This window comes from Pistacia vera, unplaced genomic scaffold (assembly GCF_008641045.1).
Source record: "Pistacia vera cultivar Batoury unplaced genomic scaffold, PisVer_v2 Contig218, whole genome shotgun sequence".
Taxonomy (NCBI): Eukaryota; Viridiplantae; Streptophyta; class Magnoliopsida; order Sapindales; family Anacardiaceae; genus Pistacia; species Pistacia vera.
Genome location: NW_022196022.1, coordinates 602,117 through 621,471, shown reverse-complemented (window position 1 = coordinate 621,471; position 19,355 = coordinate 602,117). Strand labels below are relative to the sequence as shown.

Genomic DNA, 19,355 nt, shown 5'->3' with positions numbered 1-19,355 from the left:
AGTTGATACCAATTCTCACAAGAGATGGGATTTTCCCCAAAGGTACACTTTTAAAACCCGTATGTTAAAACAAAGTACTATAAGGAAATGGAAAAACATAGTTGATGCACTTATACTAATTTAAAATATACAATTGAGGAAATGCAGGGATTCATGAAGATGCATGTTACATTACCGCCAGCCTTAGGAACTATTACCCACTGTGGCTCTTGACGAACCAGAAGGAGGGTTCCGTTACCTTCCAAGACTATGTTTGAGAAATCCAATACAGAAGCAAGTTCATTATCAATAATATATTACAAAGTCATAAAATCTTTATACTTTTTTTTTTTCTTTTTTTTTTTTTTTTTTTTTTATATGAATCGGTGTGGTTTATCTGTAATTGTTTGATGTAATGTTGTTCCAGTCCCCAACACCTAAATTATAAACTTTAATTATCCTTTTCAATCTATTAAAACACGTGATCTTTTGTTTCCTATATACTTTCATTGATTACTAATTACATCATTGTTTTCATTTAGATAAAAAAAAATCAAATAAGAAGAACGTTCTAATACGGAGATGCATATGATAAATGTAATACAAAAATATTTGACAACTTTTTTCATTTTTCTTTTTTCAGGTGATTTTAATCCTATGGTACACGCAACTTGCAAATTAAGATTTCTGTACACAATTCTTTAAGATGACTTTGATTAATATATAGGAACAAGTAACAAATGGGTATTATTCAAAGTATTCAATAATTAATGAAGTTTGCAAATAGCATGCAAGATATTGATATTCAGTGGTGAACCCAAGATTTTTGCCAAGGGAGAGCCTCCGCGGCTTGACCATTATTTTCCAAATAACTAGTAAAAACTTAAAAAAATCACCAAACCTTAAGCAAAAAAAATAATACAAAAACAAACAACCTAAAAGGAAAGAATGTAATAACACAATACTTTCTTATTTGAATAAATCTATAAGAAGCAAAATATAGATAATAACTTAAATTTCTTTAATAATTTAAGCAACTAAACAGTGATATTTGAAATGTAGGAAAGTGATGGTTGAAGGGTGAAGAATAACGTCTAATAAAATATAGTTAAAGTTTAATTTGGAAAAACAGGAACATTCTTTGACACAAAACTTAAAACAAACTCACAAAACTTATGTATTTTTCCATCAAATTAGAATAAAAAACTTAAAAAAAAAAAAAACGAAACCAATTGTGACACCTTGAATAATGAAAGCTTCAACAATTTCAGTCTTCAAAAGTTTTAAGAATGAATAGCATAAGAAAGAGAATGAGAGAGTAAATAATTATGAGGATAAAATCATAAAAAGCAAGTGGAACCGTGAAGAAGAGTGGAGAGAGTTTTAAACTTTTAATATGATGTGAGTCTGTAATATATATATTAATAGTAACTTTTTTGTAAATTTAGATATATGTATAATAGTTCTCATTTTTTTAAAATCCGAGGATAGATTTGGGTATATATATTAATAGTAATTTTTTTGTGAGCCTACATATTAACAATTTTTTTTTTTCTTTTTTTAAATTTGAAGGTAGGCCCAAGAGGGGGCTGGGTCCGCTCCCATTGATATTTGATACTATATTTAATTAAAGTAGCACGTTTTTCTAATTTTTCTCTAAATTGGACAACCCATATTTAGATCACAAACAATGTTTTATTGTTGTATAATTTGCAAGGACGCGTGTAAGTCATTGAAAATTTTTCGATCATATTTATACACTTGACAAATACATTTTAATTTCTTCACACTATATTCTTACCGAAAATAATTATATATTTGATTATTAAACTTTATTTGGGGTATACATGTTTAAGTTAATTCATGCGTTTAATTGATTAACTAAATGTATATATTATCATAAGCATTGCACTGTATATATGTTTAAGTAAATGCTGTATACTAAACCATTCAATTCTTTCTTCCCTTCTTCTTCCTCTTTAATTATTCCAATTTCCGCTATTTTCATAGCTCAAAATTTTCAACACCAAAACTTAATTAATATTATCATCTCATCATCAGGTCTCTACATATATCTTATGGGTATTACGTTCATATATATTCTCTAATTAAGTTACTTCTCTTCTGATCTCTAGAGATCAGCTGAGAGAGCACAAGAGTTAATTAAGAAGCATCTAAATATATATATAAATATATATATAATGTGGAAGCTGAAGATTGCAGAGGGTGGCAATGATCCATATCTTTACAGCACAAACAACTTTGTGGGAAGGCAAACATGGGAGTTTGATCCTGAAGCAGGGACTCCCGAGGAGCGAGCTGAGGTTGAAGCTGCTCGTCAAAATTTCTACAAAAACCGGTTTCAGGTCAAGCCCAGTGCCGATCTTCTCTGGCGGATGCAGGTTGGCAATGTTACCCACCATTTTATTTCTATATATATAAGCACCGTGTGTCTCTTTTCCTTCACACAATTTATCTCTATTTTAAGCAAAGTCCCAACTTATTGAATTACTTGCAATACTACTAAAATTGAATGCCAAATTAATTAAATGTTGTTAGAAATTGGAGTAAAAAATAAAATAAAATAAAGAACAACAACATGCGAAGAATATTATACACACATAAACATGATATTGACATAGTTCGGCATAACTTGCTTATATCCACAGATGAGAAAAATCCACTATATATTTACGAATATGATATAAGAGTGTATAACACCATCGACTTATAAGGCGAGAAAAGATTACATAGGCGAACATTCTATTCCTATGGTGTTTAATACCCCTTGTCGTTTCTCTTTATTCATTCTTTCACATAATTTCTCTCATAACAATAAATTAGTTCTAACCCTTATATTTATAAGTATAATAGGACATTCTTTTTTTACTAGAATTCATATTTCAAATCTTAATAGGACTCCCGTTATTTAATTCATTCTCTCATTTTAACTTAAAATAAAATCATAAACCAATTCTTCTTTTCTAATACAATTCAAAGTAAAGGAAAACAAATATTCTCCAATACTAACTTGTAAAATATAAATTGGCCTAAAAGTAAAATTCTCTTAAAAAAATTCATCAACTACTAAAAAAGTGTTTATATTCCAGCAAATATCGTTAGATATACTCAATGCATTCAATGATCCTATAATTGGGAGGGATGGCCATTGAAATTATATTATTCTATTAATTAGCTTCGACTTATTGAATGTTTCTCTTTAGAATAATCGGCTTTATATGATAGTTTAATTAGTTGAACATTTATTAATTCCCCTAGGTAATCTGGAAAGTTATTTAAATGGTGTTTCTAAATGTTGTCCATTGAAATATATCATCTTTTCTTTCTCTTTCTTTTCGTAATAAATATCTCTCAGTTTCTAAATGTTGTTTGTTTTTACAATTGTGTGGAAAATTTAAGTTTCTTAGAGAGAGAAACTTCAAACAAACAATCCCAGCAGTAAAGGTGGAAGATGGAGAAGAAATAACATATGAAACAGCTACGACGTCGTTGAGGAGAGCGGTTCATTTCTTCTCAGCCTTGCAAGCCTCGGACGGCCATTGGCCAGCTGAAAATGCTGGTGCTTTATATTTCCTTCAACCATTGGTGATGTGCACTTACATTACAGGGCATTTGAACAGTGTATTCCCAGCAGAATATCGGAAGGAGATCCTCCGGTACACATACTATCATCAGAATGAAGATGGAGGGTGGGGATTCCATATTGAAGGACACAGCATCATGTTTTGTACAGTGCTTAGCTACATATGCATGCGTATACTTGGAGAAGGACCTGATGGTGGTGAAGATAATGCTTGTGCAAGTGCGAGAAAATGGATTCTTGACCGTGGCGGTGCAACCCACATTCCTTCTTGGGGAAAGACTTGGCTTTCGGTACTTGTCACTTTATATATGAATTTGTCCTTTCATTTTTTTATATATGTCTTATCATATGTAACGATTTCTCTCACTAATTCAAGCTTGGCAAAAAATCAAAAATAAATTTAATATTAATATTACATATACCAAAGTGAGAATTAATATAAAAATCAACTTTAATAAATGAACAATAAATTAGGATGAATGATGTGTTAATAGAAGGATAATGTCACATCATTTTATATGTAATCTTTATACCCCTAATATTATTCAAAATATAAAATTTGAACAGGTGTGGATGTCTTTTTCTTTTTTATATGGCAACAAAAACACCCTCTCACTGTTTATTCGGAATTCATTTGTAAGGATTAACTTAATTTTTTGATTTAAAATGGTGATACAAGTTTCTACTCTTTGATTGTTTATGATCCAATAATTGTGAATTGGAAATTACAAATAGTTAGATATGTTTAAGAAAGTCTCAAAACCTTAAACCTAGTGATTAGAAACTCGACCCTCGTAGTAACCCGGCCAGGCCACCGGGTCACCAGTCGAGCGTTTTGAACGGCGGGTCAAACCAGTGTCTAAAGGTTTGAAATCTAAAAAAATCACCCATAAAAACTACTGTAAGTCCCCATAGGTTGAAATATCGCAAAAACACCCCAAACACCACCATCAGCATCGGCAAATAGGGGTTATTTCTAGCGACAACAACACTCCTCATCACCGTGAAAACACTCCACTCAGCCTCCTGACCAAAACCCATCTCACTCCTCCCCCGTTTGTGTCACCAATTGCCGGCGACAATGGGCTTTATTTTGTGATTTCTGACAACATGTTTTGTAATTTCTAGTCGATTCACTCACCGAAATCCAACGTTGTTTCCACCATTCCACTCACCGGCCATTCTTCTTCTAAAGCCTTGACATTCCAACCTTTAATTGTTTACGGATTGATGTCATAATTTCTAGGGTTTTAAATGAATTGAAAATTTTATAACTCGACCTGGTAAAGGCAGCGAGGGTCACGGTTGAACTGGTTCAATCGACCGGGCCGGGCTAGGTTCATAATCACTGCATTTAAATATTTGTCTAAATGAAACATAGTAACACTTTTATTTCATTGATAAATAAATTTATTCTTGATATCATGTGCATTAATCTTTTCTTTGTTTGTTGTAGATATTTGGTGTATATGAGTGGTCTGGAACCAACCCAATGCCTCCAGAATTTTGGATCCTGCCTTCCTTTCTGCCAGTGCATCCAGGTAAGTTTGCTTAATTAATTCTCTTCCTTGATAGTTGAACCGTGGCAGGGCAGTCCTATATAAGCACTTCGGTTCGCAATATTAATTAATTGTTTATCTATTGAATACATAGCTTTGATTTATAATTAATTCTCCACAAATGCAGCCAAAGTGTGGTGTTATTTCCGTACGGTGTACATGCCAATGTCGTATTTATATGGCAAGAAATTTGTTGCCCCTATTACACCTCTCACTCTACAGTTAAGAGAAGAGCTCTACTGTCAACCTTACAATCAAATTAATTGGAGTCGAGTACGCCATGCATGTGCCAAGGTGAGTTTATAATTTTACAGTACTTAACAATAAATCAATATATATGTTCTGATCTTTTAGTAAATTATAATAATTAATATATATACCATACGAAATTGTTAATGGCAGGAGGATCTTTACCATCCCCATCCTTGGATTCAAGACTTGATTTGGGACAGTCTATATATATTAACTGAGCCTTTACTCACACATTGGCCTTTTAACAAATTGATAAGAGAGAAGGCACTTCAAGTAACAATGGAGCACATTCATTATGAAGATGAGAATAGTCGATATATCACCATGGGATGTGTAGAAAAGGTCGAATTGCAATTCATTAGATATGCATCAAATTTTTATTCTGTACATCCACATTTCTAATTCTCTTCATTGAATTATACAAACACAGGTTTTATGCATGCTAGCTTGCTGGGTGGAAGATCCAAATGGGGATTATTTCAAGAAACATCTGGCTAGAATTCCAGATTACTTATGGGTTGCTGAAGATGGAATGAAGATGCAGGTACTTATTTATCAATTAGTATATATCATCACATTCAATACATTCTAGCTTTGATTTTACATTGATGAATTCATGGCATTGTTACAAATGCAGACTTTTGGAAGCCAGGAGTGGGATACCGGTTTCGCTCTTCAAGCTTTGCTTGCTAGTGATCTCGCTGATGAAATAGGACCTGTACTTAAAAGAGGACACGAATTTATCAAGGCTTCTCAGGTAATTTAACATCTAATAGATGAACCTAAAATTAGTTCCATTGAATTTTCCTTGGATTTGATAACGTAAGAGTTTTTTTTTTGGGGGGGGGGGTAAATTAAGGTGAAGGACAATCCTTCTGGTGACTTCAAGGGAATGTATCGACATATTTCGAGGGGATCGTGGACTTTCTCTGATCAGGATCATGGATGGCAAGTTTCTGATTGTACTGCTGAAGGTTTGAAGGTATTTATAAACTAATTCATAAATTTCTTTATCAAACAAATTAAAGTTATTTCTTTATCGCCCTATATCTCACCATAGATATTGTCCATTTCTTTTATTTTTTAGTGTTGCCTGCTTTTCTCCATGATGCCACCAGAAATCGTTGGCGAGAAAATGGAACCTAAGAGGTTATATGATTCCGTCGATCTCCTGTTAACATTGCAGGTATACATATAGCTAGCAATAATATTGTTAAAAAGCGTCTTCTAATTTTATTTTATTTTTAAATTAATCTTGTGTCTAATATATCATTAAAAGTTCCAATGTTTGACTCACTGCAGAGCAAAAATGGAGGTGTATCAGCCTGGGAGCCAGCCAGAGCCCAACAATGGTTAGAAGTAAGTTGTTAATATGACTGTTTTGTGCACATATATATTGTTATTTTTAATTATATTAGAGTATTCGGCTCGATCATTTGAATTTGTTCTGAATTATAATAATGAGTGGTAGTGACATTTCTAATGTAACTTTGTTCAGCTGCTGAATCCCACAGATCTTTTTGAGGACACAATGATCGAGCATGAGTATGTTGAGTGCACGTCATCGGCTATCAAAGGATTAGTTTTGTTTGAGAAGTTATATCCAGGGCATAGGAAAAAAGAGATTGAACATTTTACTGCAAATGCAGTTCGCTATGTGGAAAAAGTACAATTGCCTGATGGTTCATGGTATAATTTTTTTAATTATGCATTAATTGCAAGTATATGTTATATGTGCATGATATATTATGAATACATATATATATAGGTATGGATGTTGGGGGGTTTGCTTCACATATGGTACATGGTTTGCACTTGGAGGATTAGCAGAAGCAGGCAAGACTTACAACAATTGTCCAGCTATGCGTAAAGGTGTTGATTTTCTTCTTAAATCACAGAGAGACGATGGTGGTTGGGGAGAGAGCTATCGTTCTTGTCCAGAGAAGGTTACACTTTTTTATACTTTATGAATTACGTATTACTTTGTATTTGATTTCTTAATGTGTATTACAACTCCAACTACAATTCAACTAATCGTATGTATCCGTTGCTCTTGGTGATCTAGAAATACATACCTCTTGAAGGAAACAGATCAAATTTGGTTCACACTGCATGGGCTATGATGGGTCTAATTCATGCCGGACAGGTCAGTTTTCATAAAACGTGTAATTAATTATATTTATATGTACATTTTTATATATAACTTACTATATCTCATGTATTATCATACAGGCAGAAAGAGACCCAACTCCTCTCCATCGTGCAGCTGAGGTATTAATCAATTCTCAACTAGATGATGGTGACTTTCCCCAACAGGTACAATACTCATTAAACCAAATTAAGGATGATATGATATATATAACGTTCAGATAAACTTTCATTTCCAAATGTTTTTATTAATTAATTAATTTATAATACAGGAAATTACTGGGGTATTTAATAGGAATTGCATGCTACATTACGGAGCCTATAGGAACATACACCCACTGTGGGCTCTTGCTGAATACCGCAGGCGGGTTCCATTCCCTTCCAGGATTGTTGTTTGAGTAATCAGACTCCACAAAGTTATAATTAATCAATAAATAATTACTAGTAGTAGTCACTATTTCTTTTCTTAATTATATGGTTTGTGCTGTAATAACTGTGGCTTATGTGTAAATGTTCATGTTCCTCACACTAAATGATATAAATGGGGCAGAGAACATACATAGTAATATTCAGATATATCTTTAATTATAATTAATTAGATGACTATTTCTATTGATTTATTAATTAATATAATAATAATAATAATAAACATTATATCATTATAAATACAAATGTGTCCACCTGATTTTGTTGGAACACTTCAACTGAGCGAGAGTTCTATATATAACATACAGACATGCGAATTTATACAATTTTTATGAAAAAAAAAAAAAAAGATTTAAAAACCCTTTTTTTTTGTTTTTTTTTTGTTTTGGGGGGGGTGGGGTTTTATTGGTTAATGAATGAACTATATGTGCTTGATTTTTAGGCCGACCGGCCGGCATTTAACAGTGTCATCAAGGATTTATACCCTTTTCTGTCTTCATATGAGTCCATTAATCAAATTATCAATGCTGTGTCACTTCACCCTAAACAGTAAATGCACAAGTACAATAATTAATTCACTCCATAAAATGGGATTTCCACGCACCTTCAAATTATTGGTATATATTTTTATATATCAATTTGGGCCACCCTCAATAGCTGTGTTACATGCCGAGAAACAACAACCATGAAATGGAATAAACTTGTATACATGTTTCACACTTCCTTTAATTGACACTTTGTTTACCTACTTTTCAGGTCAAGTCAATCCTATTATATGTCTTTTAGCTTACCATTTCTCATTGCTTTTCCTCCTATATATAAATAATCTTTCCATAATCATTTCATCTCATCAACAATTAATTAAAGCTAGCTAGAAGATTCATTTGCTAACCAACATTTCACAAAATTAGCAATGGACCTCTTCTTCCTTTCTGGCTTTGTCCTCTTTACTCTCTTCCTCGCTGTATCTCTTGCTTATCTCTTTCGCAATAAATCCAAATCTTCTTACTCTAACCTTCCTCCGGGCAACATGGGCTTGCCATTCATAGGGGAAAGTCTTGAGTTTCTCAACACTGGCCGAAAGGGTCATCCTGAGAAGTTTATTTATGATAGAATAGCCAAATACTCCTCTCCAATCTTCAAGACTTCAATCCTAGCTGAACCAACCGTTGTCGTTTGTGGTGCTGCTTCAAACAAGTTCTTGTTCTCCAATGAGAACAAGCTTGTCCAAGCCTGGTGGCCCGACTCAGTTAACAAGATTTTCCCTTCATCCACACAAACATCTTCCAAAGAAGAATCCAAGAAGATGAGGAAGATGTTACCAAACTTTCTAAAGCCAGATGCCTTAATGAGATATATCGAAATGATGGATTCAATTGCACAGAGGCATTTTGCGGCTTGTTGGGAAGGGAAAGAACAAGTTGAAGTTTTCCCACTTGCAAAGAGATACACCTTTTGGGTTGCATGCAAAGTTTTCTTAAGCCTGGAGGATCCTGAGCATGTTGCAAAATTTGCTGATCCTTTTAATGTTTTGGCTTCAGGAATCATTTCTCTTCCCGTAGATTTTCCAGGAACTCCATTCAGCCGTGCTATCAAGGCCTCAAATACGATCAGGAAAGAGTTGATAGCTATTATCAAACAAAGGAAGATTGATCTTGCGGAAAACGAAACGTCTCCTAAAGATATACTGTCACATATGTTGCAAGCAACCGATGAGAATGGTGAGCACATGAATGAGTTAGACATGGCCGATAAAATTCTTGGTTTATTGATCGGTGGCCACGACACAGCGAGTGCCGCCATTACTTTCATCATCAAATATCTCTCTGAGCTTCCCCACATATACAATCAAGTCTTAGAGGGTACGTAATTTCTACCATTTCATTCACTTGTTATCTTTTTCATTTTTTTTCCGTAAATCAAGAGACGGTGGCAAAAAATTCCGGAAATCAGTTTTCTTCCAAATGAGATAAAACTGCTACAGTATTATACTTGGGGAGATCGAGTAAACAGCTAGAGTTAGATAATTAGGATAAATTAATTTTAAACCATCTGAGTATTTGACGCTAAAGAGGGAAAAAGAAAAAGCTTCCATATGATATATCCTAGTATTTGACAATAAATATCCAACGAAATTATATTATAAATAGCGAAAAAAGACGGTAACCAGTCTTAGTTTAACCCGGCTTAAATTATTATTTCCCACGAAAATGATCTAATAACACAGCTGGTTCCCACAGTTTCCACCTAAGTTTCTCACTCTCTCACGCACAAACACAACGTCATTTTCATTTGTTCCTCTGATTCCAAGCCTTGTTGACTTCCTATTAGCAATTATCTTTTGTGAAACATATGTATAGAACAAATGGAGATTGCAAAATCGAAAAAGCCAGGGGAGTTTTTGAACTGGGAAGACATTCAGAAAATGAAGTATTCATGGAACGTTGCATGTGAAGCTATGAGACTTGCTCCTCCACTTCAGGGTGCTTTTAGGGAAGCCCTTGATGACTTTGTCTTCAATGGTTTCTCCATTCCTAAGGGCTGGAAGGTCAGTTCAAGCTACAATATTCATATATACATTAACAAATGTCCATGTTATATACATACAAAATTGACAAGATTTTCTGAATGAATTATAATTATTATTTGTAGCTGTATTGGAGCGCAAATTCAACACACAGGAATCCAGAATGTTTCCCAGAGCCCGAAAAATTTGATCCAACAAGATTTGAAGGAAATGGACCAGCTCCATACACGTTTGTTCCATTTGGAGGAGGACCTAGAATGTGCCCTGGAAAAGAATATGCACGTTTGGAGATACTTGTATTCATGCATAATGTGGTGAAAAGGTTTTACTGGGAGAAACTGATTTCTAATGAGAAAATCATTGTGGATCCAATGCCCATGCCAGCTAAAGGCCTTCCCGTTCGCCTTATTCCACACAAACACGTTAATTAATTAGACGACACACAGAGCTTAGCTAGCTATGTCTTAGCCAGCACCAATATCTTTTCTTTATGGTTAAACTTAATTATATAAGAGTGTGTTGTAAGGTTAAACATATAATAAGGCAAATTAAGCTGCTGCTGCTTATGGAACATCAAGATCGAGCACAGCAATTTGCCTTGTCTTTGTTTTCGAATTTCAGCATTGTTTTTTCCCCTTAATTTCTCCTTTCAATAAAATAAACATATTAATTAATTTAAGTTTCTTCATTTGTCATTTGTGGAAACATATAATTAAAGAATTCATTGCCGCTCTCATGGATGCAATTAGTAGTTGAGTTTGAGACATTCAAAGAGGAATATGTCAATAACTAAGCTGTAAAGTAAGGTATAATATAAAGTGGCTAAACGATGGAGTACAAGTTTTTACAAAATCTCATATCGTAACAACAGTTAAAAGTCAATTGAGAAAGAGAGGTTTCTTTTAAAAAAATCAATTGAAAATATATTATAGATTTGACATGATTAATTGAAAGAACAGACATCTAAGCTAATTCACGATTCCAAATTCCAAGACTTGGATTCTTGGGTCACCACCAAACTCTAACCATTCAGCGAATATTAAATTTTTCATTGATCACCGGCTTTCATTATATAAAACTCATCTTATCTTGATGCTTAAATTCTACTTGAAAAAATGAAGTGTATTTTAGATATTAATGATATAAACTTTGGATGAAAAAGTAGTATTTTAAAATTTTTTGGGTGGAAATAAAGCGTCATTAAGGCAAACCTTTGGTGGAAAAAGTCTTTTACTCATGATTTAATCAATCCACCCAAATCAACCATTTGGTCATGTCACTAACTTAAGAAATATTCAGGTTGCCTCCCAAGTTTTGACCAAATTAAAGTAGGTATAGCTATAGTTCCAAGAAAATTCATTTTAACTTTCCACATAATAATAATAAGAGTTCAATATGAAAAGTCAAATACTGTGTTTAGTGTGAGTTTAAAATTTCCATTTTCTTCATAATTTGGTTTGCCAACTACCATTTTGATATGGATGTAAGTGGGATATAAAGTTATCAAGGAGATAGTGCTTTTATTTTTCTAGTATTCCCACTTATCTCATTGTAAAAGTGGTTACAACAGTTAATTACAAATTAAATATGCATATATCTAATAAATTTATGATTAAGTTGTTAATTTTAGTTTTTATTGGGTAAATTTAACTCATGTAATCATAGAATATCGCCTTTTAAAGTTGGGCTTGACCCAATATAAAAGTGAACATTGGGCCAGACCCATTTTTCTAAAAAAATTGACTGATGATGGCCCAAAGACCTTAAGTCCATCATGAACCCTCCCACCCCATGTTTCTGGAAATGGCTAATAACAGTGAGTTCCCATGACCCACTACATTACATTACACTACTTTAAAAATGTTTTATTTAAATATATACTTAATATGACTATATGAGTCTCTACCCTCCTTTGCGATTTATGCTAGAAAAAAAAAAAATATATGTCAAACAAATTTTTTTTTTTTTTTCTTTTTAAGTAAACCTAGTAATTGCCTCTCCGATAACTCGAAGATAAGACTCCATGGATATAAAGAATTCTAATTGCTAAAGGGTTTTTCATCTGACTACGAGAAGAGAAATCCAAATAATTTATTTCTCCATTACTCAATTGTAATTTTCAAGGGTTTAAATTTTGCACTTGAAACAAAAAAATTCAATGGATTATTATGAAAGATAATTCTTTTTTACTCTTGGAACTTACAGTAAAATAAAGTAAATAATTTCTCCCTTCTAGTCAAATGGCAAACCATTTAATCACTAGAGTTAGCTATATTCAAAGGTCTTGTGTTAAATATACAGTTTTAGATGTTTTAAGTTGTTCTGAGATATTTGATGTGAAAGAAATAATCAAATATTCGAAGAACATGTGACAAATGGTGATATAATCACCACATAATGCTATATTAGCATTATTCAAAATATATAATAATTAACAAAGTTTACCGAATAGCATGCAAGATATATATATTGATTTTTGATATTGTATGAAATTAAAGTAGCACATTTATTTAATTTTTTGTATTTTTTTTATTTTTTTTTCTAATTGGGAAATCCTAATCCATGTATAGATCACAAACAATATTTTATTGTTGCATAAATTTTGTAGGCCTCGTTTTATTCATTAAATTTGATGAGTAATTAAGGTCAATTAACTTGAGTGGTGTGGACCGTGTGGTCATTATGAGATTTGGAATTATTTACATCCCATCAACTATTTTTTTGAAAAAAATTTAATACCCAAAATAAATATATATATTGAATTATTAAAATTTGTTAGGGGTAATGTATATATATTTTAGTTAATCCATGCATTTGGTTAATTAAATGTATATATTATCATAAGCATTTCAATTGATTTTTTTGCATTTATAGATTTTAATTAGTTGGATGATTAGTGGTTACAAGTGGGTTTTAATTAAGAATTTAATTATGTGTTAATCTTGTTTACCTTTTTTTCTAGTAATATTTTTCTTCAAAAATACATTAATTAAATTAATACATAATATAGCGAGCTAGGATTCCCAGCAAGGACCTTAAACCTTATTATCAACTTTGGACTGCCGTTGAAATTTCAAACCATATCCACATTTTTAATATGGTCATGGTAAAGATGTGTGATAAACATAATAAAATTTAACTAATTAAAAAGTTTTCGGACATATCGCATTATTTATATATATTTAAAATCAATCAATTAATCAAGAAATATAATACGACAATGATCAGGAATTTTGATTAATTAATTTTGTTATAATAAATGTGAGTTGAACGAAAATTGAACATGTGGTAATTTAAATATTTAAAGCTTAGTCTAAGAAAATTCCTTAATGAAGACTAGTAAGACAAATATTGGTCAACAAACAATTCTAATTTCTAACGTCTGGACTCTTCAATGTCGAGAGGATTTATTCAAATTGATAACTTCTATTGTTTACTCATGAAATCAAACATACACCCATCTTTATATATATATATATATATATAGATATAGGAGATATATATATATAGTATATATATATATATATACTAAAGGTATTCGGACCAGCTTACAGCATCTCAATTAGTCTTTCAAGACCTTAAAATTAAGGTCAAATGAGCCTTCAGTAGATACCTCTATTAGTTGTATAGGGATTCGAATTCAAAACCTTTTAAATAATACACCCAAGAGTCCCCACGGAAAAGTGCCTAGAGATAGTTTATATTTAATATTTGATGCTACGGAATTCATTTATTCTATCAGTCAAATTACCTCTATTCTAAGTTAATTGGACTACCAATTCCTATTTATTAGTCACCTTATAACGTGTAAAACCTTCAACTTGAATATTATACTTATATTATATAATATATATTCAACATTAAAACAATAATTTACTTTCCATAATGTATAGAAATAAAAGAAAAAAAAAATTACATCAAAATTCATGAATTAATTAATTAATCAATCATATGTAATGGATCATGTTTTGATCCACCGATACATGCAACGTTGCCGATACTGGAACGTTGCTTTCCACGGTAACTCGATTTTGAGAAACATTCCTCAGTAAATGGTTGGGGAATGTTCCGTCTCCTTTACCTACATGTAATGTGTATTGTACGTTATTTATAAGGTTAGGAAATAACAGCACCTGAGAGAAATCAGCGGTCCACCTTGTGCCATTGCGCCATACTGTACCTCTAGCAACCGTCGATTTAAGCACCATCCCTCTCACATTGTTCCGATCAACCACCACTTGATCAATGTTACTAAACGGTTCATTTGATTCATCCAATTGGATCATTCGGACCCCTGTGTAATCACCCGTAAACATGTTGTTAACAATGTTCACACAACAGATGTTACCTTTGATTGATTTTAACGTAATGAAGGCATTCCCTAGGAAGAAAGAGTCTGTGATTTGTAGCTGTACCGGATCCTCGGCAACGATACCAGTGTAATCGAGGTAACAGTTTATGATCCGGGTTTGGGTAAAACCCGGTTCCCGGACGTAAATTCCCGTTCCTCCTAATCCAGTAGCTTTGTTATAACAATGCACCCCAGTGAGGGTATTGGCCTGCCCCTGTACCATTACACCGATGGATGCGGAAAAAATAACAACATCGGTGATGACATTGTCATTGCCGTTAATGTTGATTCCGATACCGGAAAAATCCTTTTCGCGGATGTCACCACCGACGTTGATGTATTGACCGATGAAGGAATTGGTGACGATGGTTTCATGACCGTCTTGGATTGAAATGCCATTGGTAGTGAAATGTGAAATGTAACAATTATCAATGGTGGTTCTTAGTGAATTTATAACAGCAACACCACCACCTCTGAAATTGGAGTCTAACATAAGATCTTTGAGAGTGATAAATTCAGATGAAAATGAATTTGAAGATGATTTCAACTCGATCAGATGCCCATTGATCGGAAAATCATCAGAAGCTCGAAGTGTTCCACTGTGTACCTGTTATTTATATGAGAACAATAAATTCACATGCATAATAAAATTTAAACAAAACGTGCACAAAATAATTAATCGATGGGGCGGGATGACAACGTACCATAAAATTAGCACCACCCTCCGGTATCCGCAAGGGACGGCTGATCTTGTAGGTGCCGCCGTCGAGATGAAGCTGAGAGCCGCCGAGGTTGGGAACACCCTTGATCAATTGAGTTGACTGAATAGGAGATCTGAAAGCGTCAAACAAAGCTTGTTCAAGTGCATCGGTGCTGTCACTTACTCCGGTAGGATCGCCTCCATAGTCGGTGGCGTGATGAATACGGGAACCACTTAAACCCTGCATAATTAACGTTGTATAAGTATAATTAGCGTAAATAATTAATTGAAGAAAACGAAATTTAGATGGGAGCGAAAGAATTAATTAAGAACGTACAGGAGGAGTAGAGTAGCTTCGGGAAGGAGGGGCAACTCCATTGCGAAGAACATAAGAAGCTTTGATGGAAGACAATTGGTTGATTTGTTGATGATAATCACTTAAACCAGGATAAGAGCTTTCACCATGTTGAATAAGTTGAATAAACACCATTAACCCAAGAAGAAGCAGAAGGACCTTCTTTACCATCACCAACATAGAATTTCTGGCCGCCATTAAAATAGTTTAAAGAGAAGAGAAGAGAGAGAGGGACACCCGAGAAGCTGGAAGTGATGGTGTTTTCATTTAATAGTAATATCTATATATATATAAGAGAGAGATTAAATTAATGGGAGGTTTGAAAAAAAAGAGAGGGGAGGTAGGTGTAAAATTGTGAATGGAAAACATTTTGGTATTGGAAACTGCATCAAAAGTCATGAAAGAAATTCAAATAAACTGTATCAAAGTTGAAAAAAGAGGAGGGTGTTGTCTCTTTCAATAAGTTATTCAAGTATTGCGAGAAACATATGTCCATTGAATCAGTGGTCATGGGGGTGGGGCGGCTTCTAGGCTCCTGCTCACAATTTGACTCTCGGTAATTGCCTGTTTATGCTTCTATGTTTATTAATTGACTACATTTAAATTTAATTGAAATGAAAACAAAGAACTTTAGTTAAAGATCTAGGTAGTTAAAGGGTTTACGTTTTGTCTTAACTTGGTTGTTATAGTTAGTTGTTACTACAAGTATTTAATAAATTGACAATCCAATAAAACATGTCAACTAAATCCAATGTTTCTCGTTTCAAAAGCAGCAGCAAGAAAATATATGTATAGACGACAAGACAACTCACAACTGGCTGTGATAAGGGGTTTGGTCCATGTGTTAATTGTTCATTGGCATGTATTTTTACATATTGCTAACAGATTTCCATGAGTTTATTGTTTAAATGAATATAATGAAATAACCTCCATTAACATTTGAAAAATAACGTCAAAAACGCAATGTAAAGACTACATCCGACATTCAAGATAGAGAAGATTTTATTGGGTTTAAGAGATCTACAGCAATACAATAATAATAATCCGTCAAAACCATGCAAAGCATGAACCACATCCAACTATAACAAAATCCCTATCATCTGCAAGACCTTCTCTACATCCATCCAATTAAAAGAAGTTTAACTTTATACATGTATATGAGATATACCCGAATTAATGTAATTATTATAGTAAAAGAAAGGAAGAGGATGAGAATGTCTGAATAGGCAAATCAATAAACAACATGTGTGTTTAACCATAAAAATAGTGCATTGATTGGTAGGTGAATTTAACATTGCGTATAAGATATGGTAACAACAATAGTTTAACTACAGTGGCATTAAAAAGTTTAGAAAGGTAAGTAAGACAAAAGTACAGATTTATCAAGTCTTATCATATTAATACTTTTATCACATAAAATAAGAGTATAAAGTGATAATTAAATGATGTAATAACATAAAGTTTTCTGCGTTTAACATTGCTAAAATGTTTAAATCACTCAATCAATTAATATTTTTAATATTATGAGTATGTTTAGTAAGTGTAGATATCCTTCTAAATACCCAATTATTTGATTATCATTATGACCAATACCATCACCATAGGTAATGCTTCAACCTTGCCAAAATATTCACCCATTCTTGTATTTGGTGATTCAACAACTTTGTCCATTCAATATTTCAAAGCAACTTTCCACCATATGGTCGAGATTTCCCAGGTCACATTCCTACAGGAAGGTTTTCCAATGGATAACTCATTCCTACTTTCTATCCAATTTATTTGGCATAAAAGACACAATCCCTCCTTATCTACAACCAAATCTCGCGTACAATAATCTTCTTACTGGAGTTTGTTTCTTGTCTGCCGGCTCAGGATTTGATAATCAAACCACGGCCATACCTAGAGTCCTCACAATGTCAAAACAACTAGACGACTTACAAGGAATATATGACTAAGCTTAATGGGCAGGTGGGTGAAGAAGTTGATAAAAAGTAAATTGGTTAGGCTATGGTTGCCATCAGTGCGGGAACTAATGACTCCACTCTGAACTATTATGATCTACCCACAAGGAGGGGCCAGTTCAACATTATTGAATACCAAGATTTCCTCCAAACAGTTTTCCAAATCTATGTTAGGGTAATTCTGCATAGTTCTGTGTGTCTCTTTTATCTACAACCTAATGCTTAACGTTATCTTTCTTTCTCTCTGTAGGAGGAACTGTACAATCTAGGATGTCAGCCAGAGGATCGTTGCTGGTCTTCCCCAAATAGGTTGTCTTCCAATTCAAATAACAGCGGCGTTTAAAAATCCAAACAAGCACGAGTGTTTGGGTAATCAGAACACAGATGCTCAAGTTTATAATCAAAAGCTTCAGAACCTGTTAACTCAATTACAGGGATCACTTCCAGGAACTAGACTTGCCTATGTAGATGTCTATGAGCCCTTGATAGACATGGTCAACAATCCGCAAAAATATGGTAAGCTAAACTGCCAAAGATTTTTCCCTAATTCTACAAGTCCTTGTAAACTATTATCATGCAGGTTGCCCCCAAGTTTGACCAAATTAAAGTAGGTATAGCTATAGTTCCAAGAAATTCATTTTAACTTTCCACATATAATAATAGAGTTCAATATGAAAAGTCAAATACTGTGTTTAGTGTGAGTTTAAAATTTCCATTTTCTTCAATTTGGTTTGCCAACTACCATTTGATATGGATGTAAGTGGGATATAAAGTTATCAAGGAGATAGTGCTTTTATTTTTCTAGTATTCCCACTTATCTCATTGTAAAAGTGGTGGTACAACAGTTAATTACAAATTAAATATGCATATATCTAATAAATTTATGATTAAGTTGTTAATTTTAGTTTTATTGGGTAAATTTAACTCATGTAATCATGAATATCGCCTTTTAAAGTTGGCTTGACCCAATATAAAAGTGAACATTGGGCCAGACCCATTTTCTAAAAAAATTGACTGATGATTGCCCAAAGACCTTAAGTCCATCATGAACCCTCCCCCCATGTTTCTGGAAATGGCTAATAACAGTGAGTTCCCAGACCCACACATACATTAACTTTAAAAATTTTTATTTATATATACTTATATGTATATGAGTCTCTACCCTCCTTTGCGAGTTATGTTAGAAAAAAAAAAATATATCAAACAAATTTTTTTTTTTTTTTTTTTTAAGTAAACCTAGTAATTGCCTTCCGTAACTCGAAGAAAGACCCTAGGATATAAAAACCTAATTGTAAAGGGGGTTCATTACTCGAGAAAGAAATCCAAATAATTTATTTCTCATTACTCAATTGTAATTTTCAAGGTTAAATTTTGCACTGAAACAAAAAAATTCATGGTATTATGAAAGATAATTCTTTTTATTTTGGAACTTACGTAAAATAAAGTAAATAATTCCTCCCTTTGTCAAATGCAAACCATAATCACTAGAGGTA

General features: G+C 33.0%; 3 protein-coding genes across 3 annotated transcripts; 2 read left to right on the top strand and 1 right to left on the bottom strand.

Annotated features, from left to right (window-relative positions):
* The first annotated feature begins 1,945 nt into the window (after positions 1-1,945).
* Positions 1,946-7,940, top strand: LOC116130196 (beta-amyrin synthase-like). The gene is made up of 15 exons (XM_031415937.1): positions 1,946-2,381; positions 3,400-3,873; positions 5,040-5,124; positions 5,270-5,436; positions 5,545-5,736; positions 5,825-5,938; positions 6,032-6,151; positions 6,254-6,376; positions 6,482-6,580; positions 6,697-6,753; positions 6,893-7,083; positions 7,163-7,340; positions 7,460-7,540; positions 7,627-7,710; positions 7,815-7,940. The coding sequence occupies exons 1-15, from the start codon at positions 2,181-2,183 to the stop codon at positions 7,938-7,940; spliced, it is 2,292 nt and encodes a 763-aa protein (XP_031271797.1). The 5' UTR covers positions 1,946-2,180.
* Positions 7,941-8,829: 889 nt separating this feature from the next.
* LOC116130217 (beta-amyrin 28-monooxygenase-like) lies at positions 8,830-11,169 on the top strand. Its single transcript, XM_031415956.1, has 3 exons — positions 8,830-9,830; positions 10,329-10,516; positions 10,621-11,169. The coding sequence occupies exons 1-3, from the start codon at positions 8,882-8,884 to the stop codon at positions 10,924-10,926; spliced, it is 1,443 nt and encodes a 480-aa protein (XP_031271816.1). The 5' UTR covers positions 8,830-8,881; the 3' UTR covers positions 10,927-11,169.
* A 3,193-nt stretch (positions 11,170-14,362) lies between these two features.
* Positions 14,363-16,169, bottom strand: LOC116130232 (polygalacturonase QRT3-like). The gene is made up of 3 exons (XM_031415973.1): positions 15,884-16,169; positions 15,551-15,787; positions 14,363-15,453 (listed from the first exon to the last, which is right to left on the bottom strand). Exons 1-3 carry the CDS (start codon positions 16,097-16,099, stop codon positions 14,443-14,445), a joined length of 1,464 nt encoding a protein of 487 aa, XP_031271833.1. The 5' UTR covers positions 16,100-16,169; the 3' UTR covers positions 14,363-14,442.
* Positions 16,170-19,355: the final 3,186 nt, after the last annotated feature.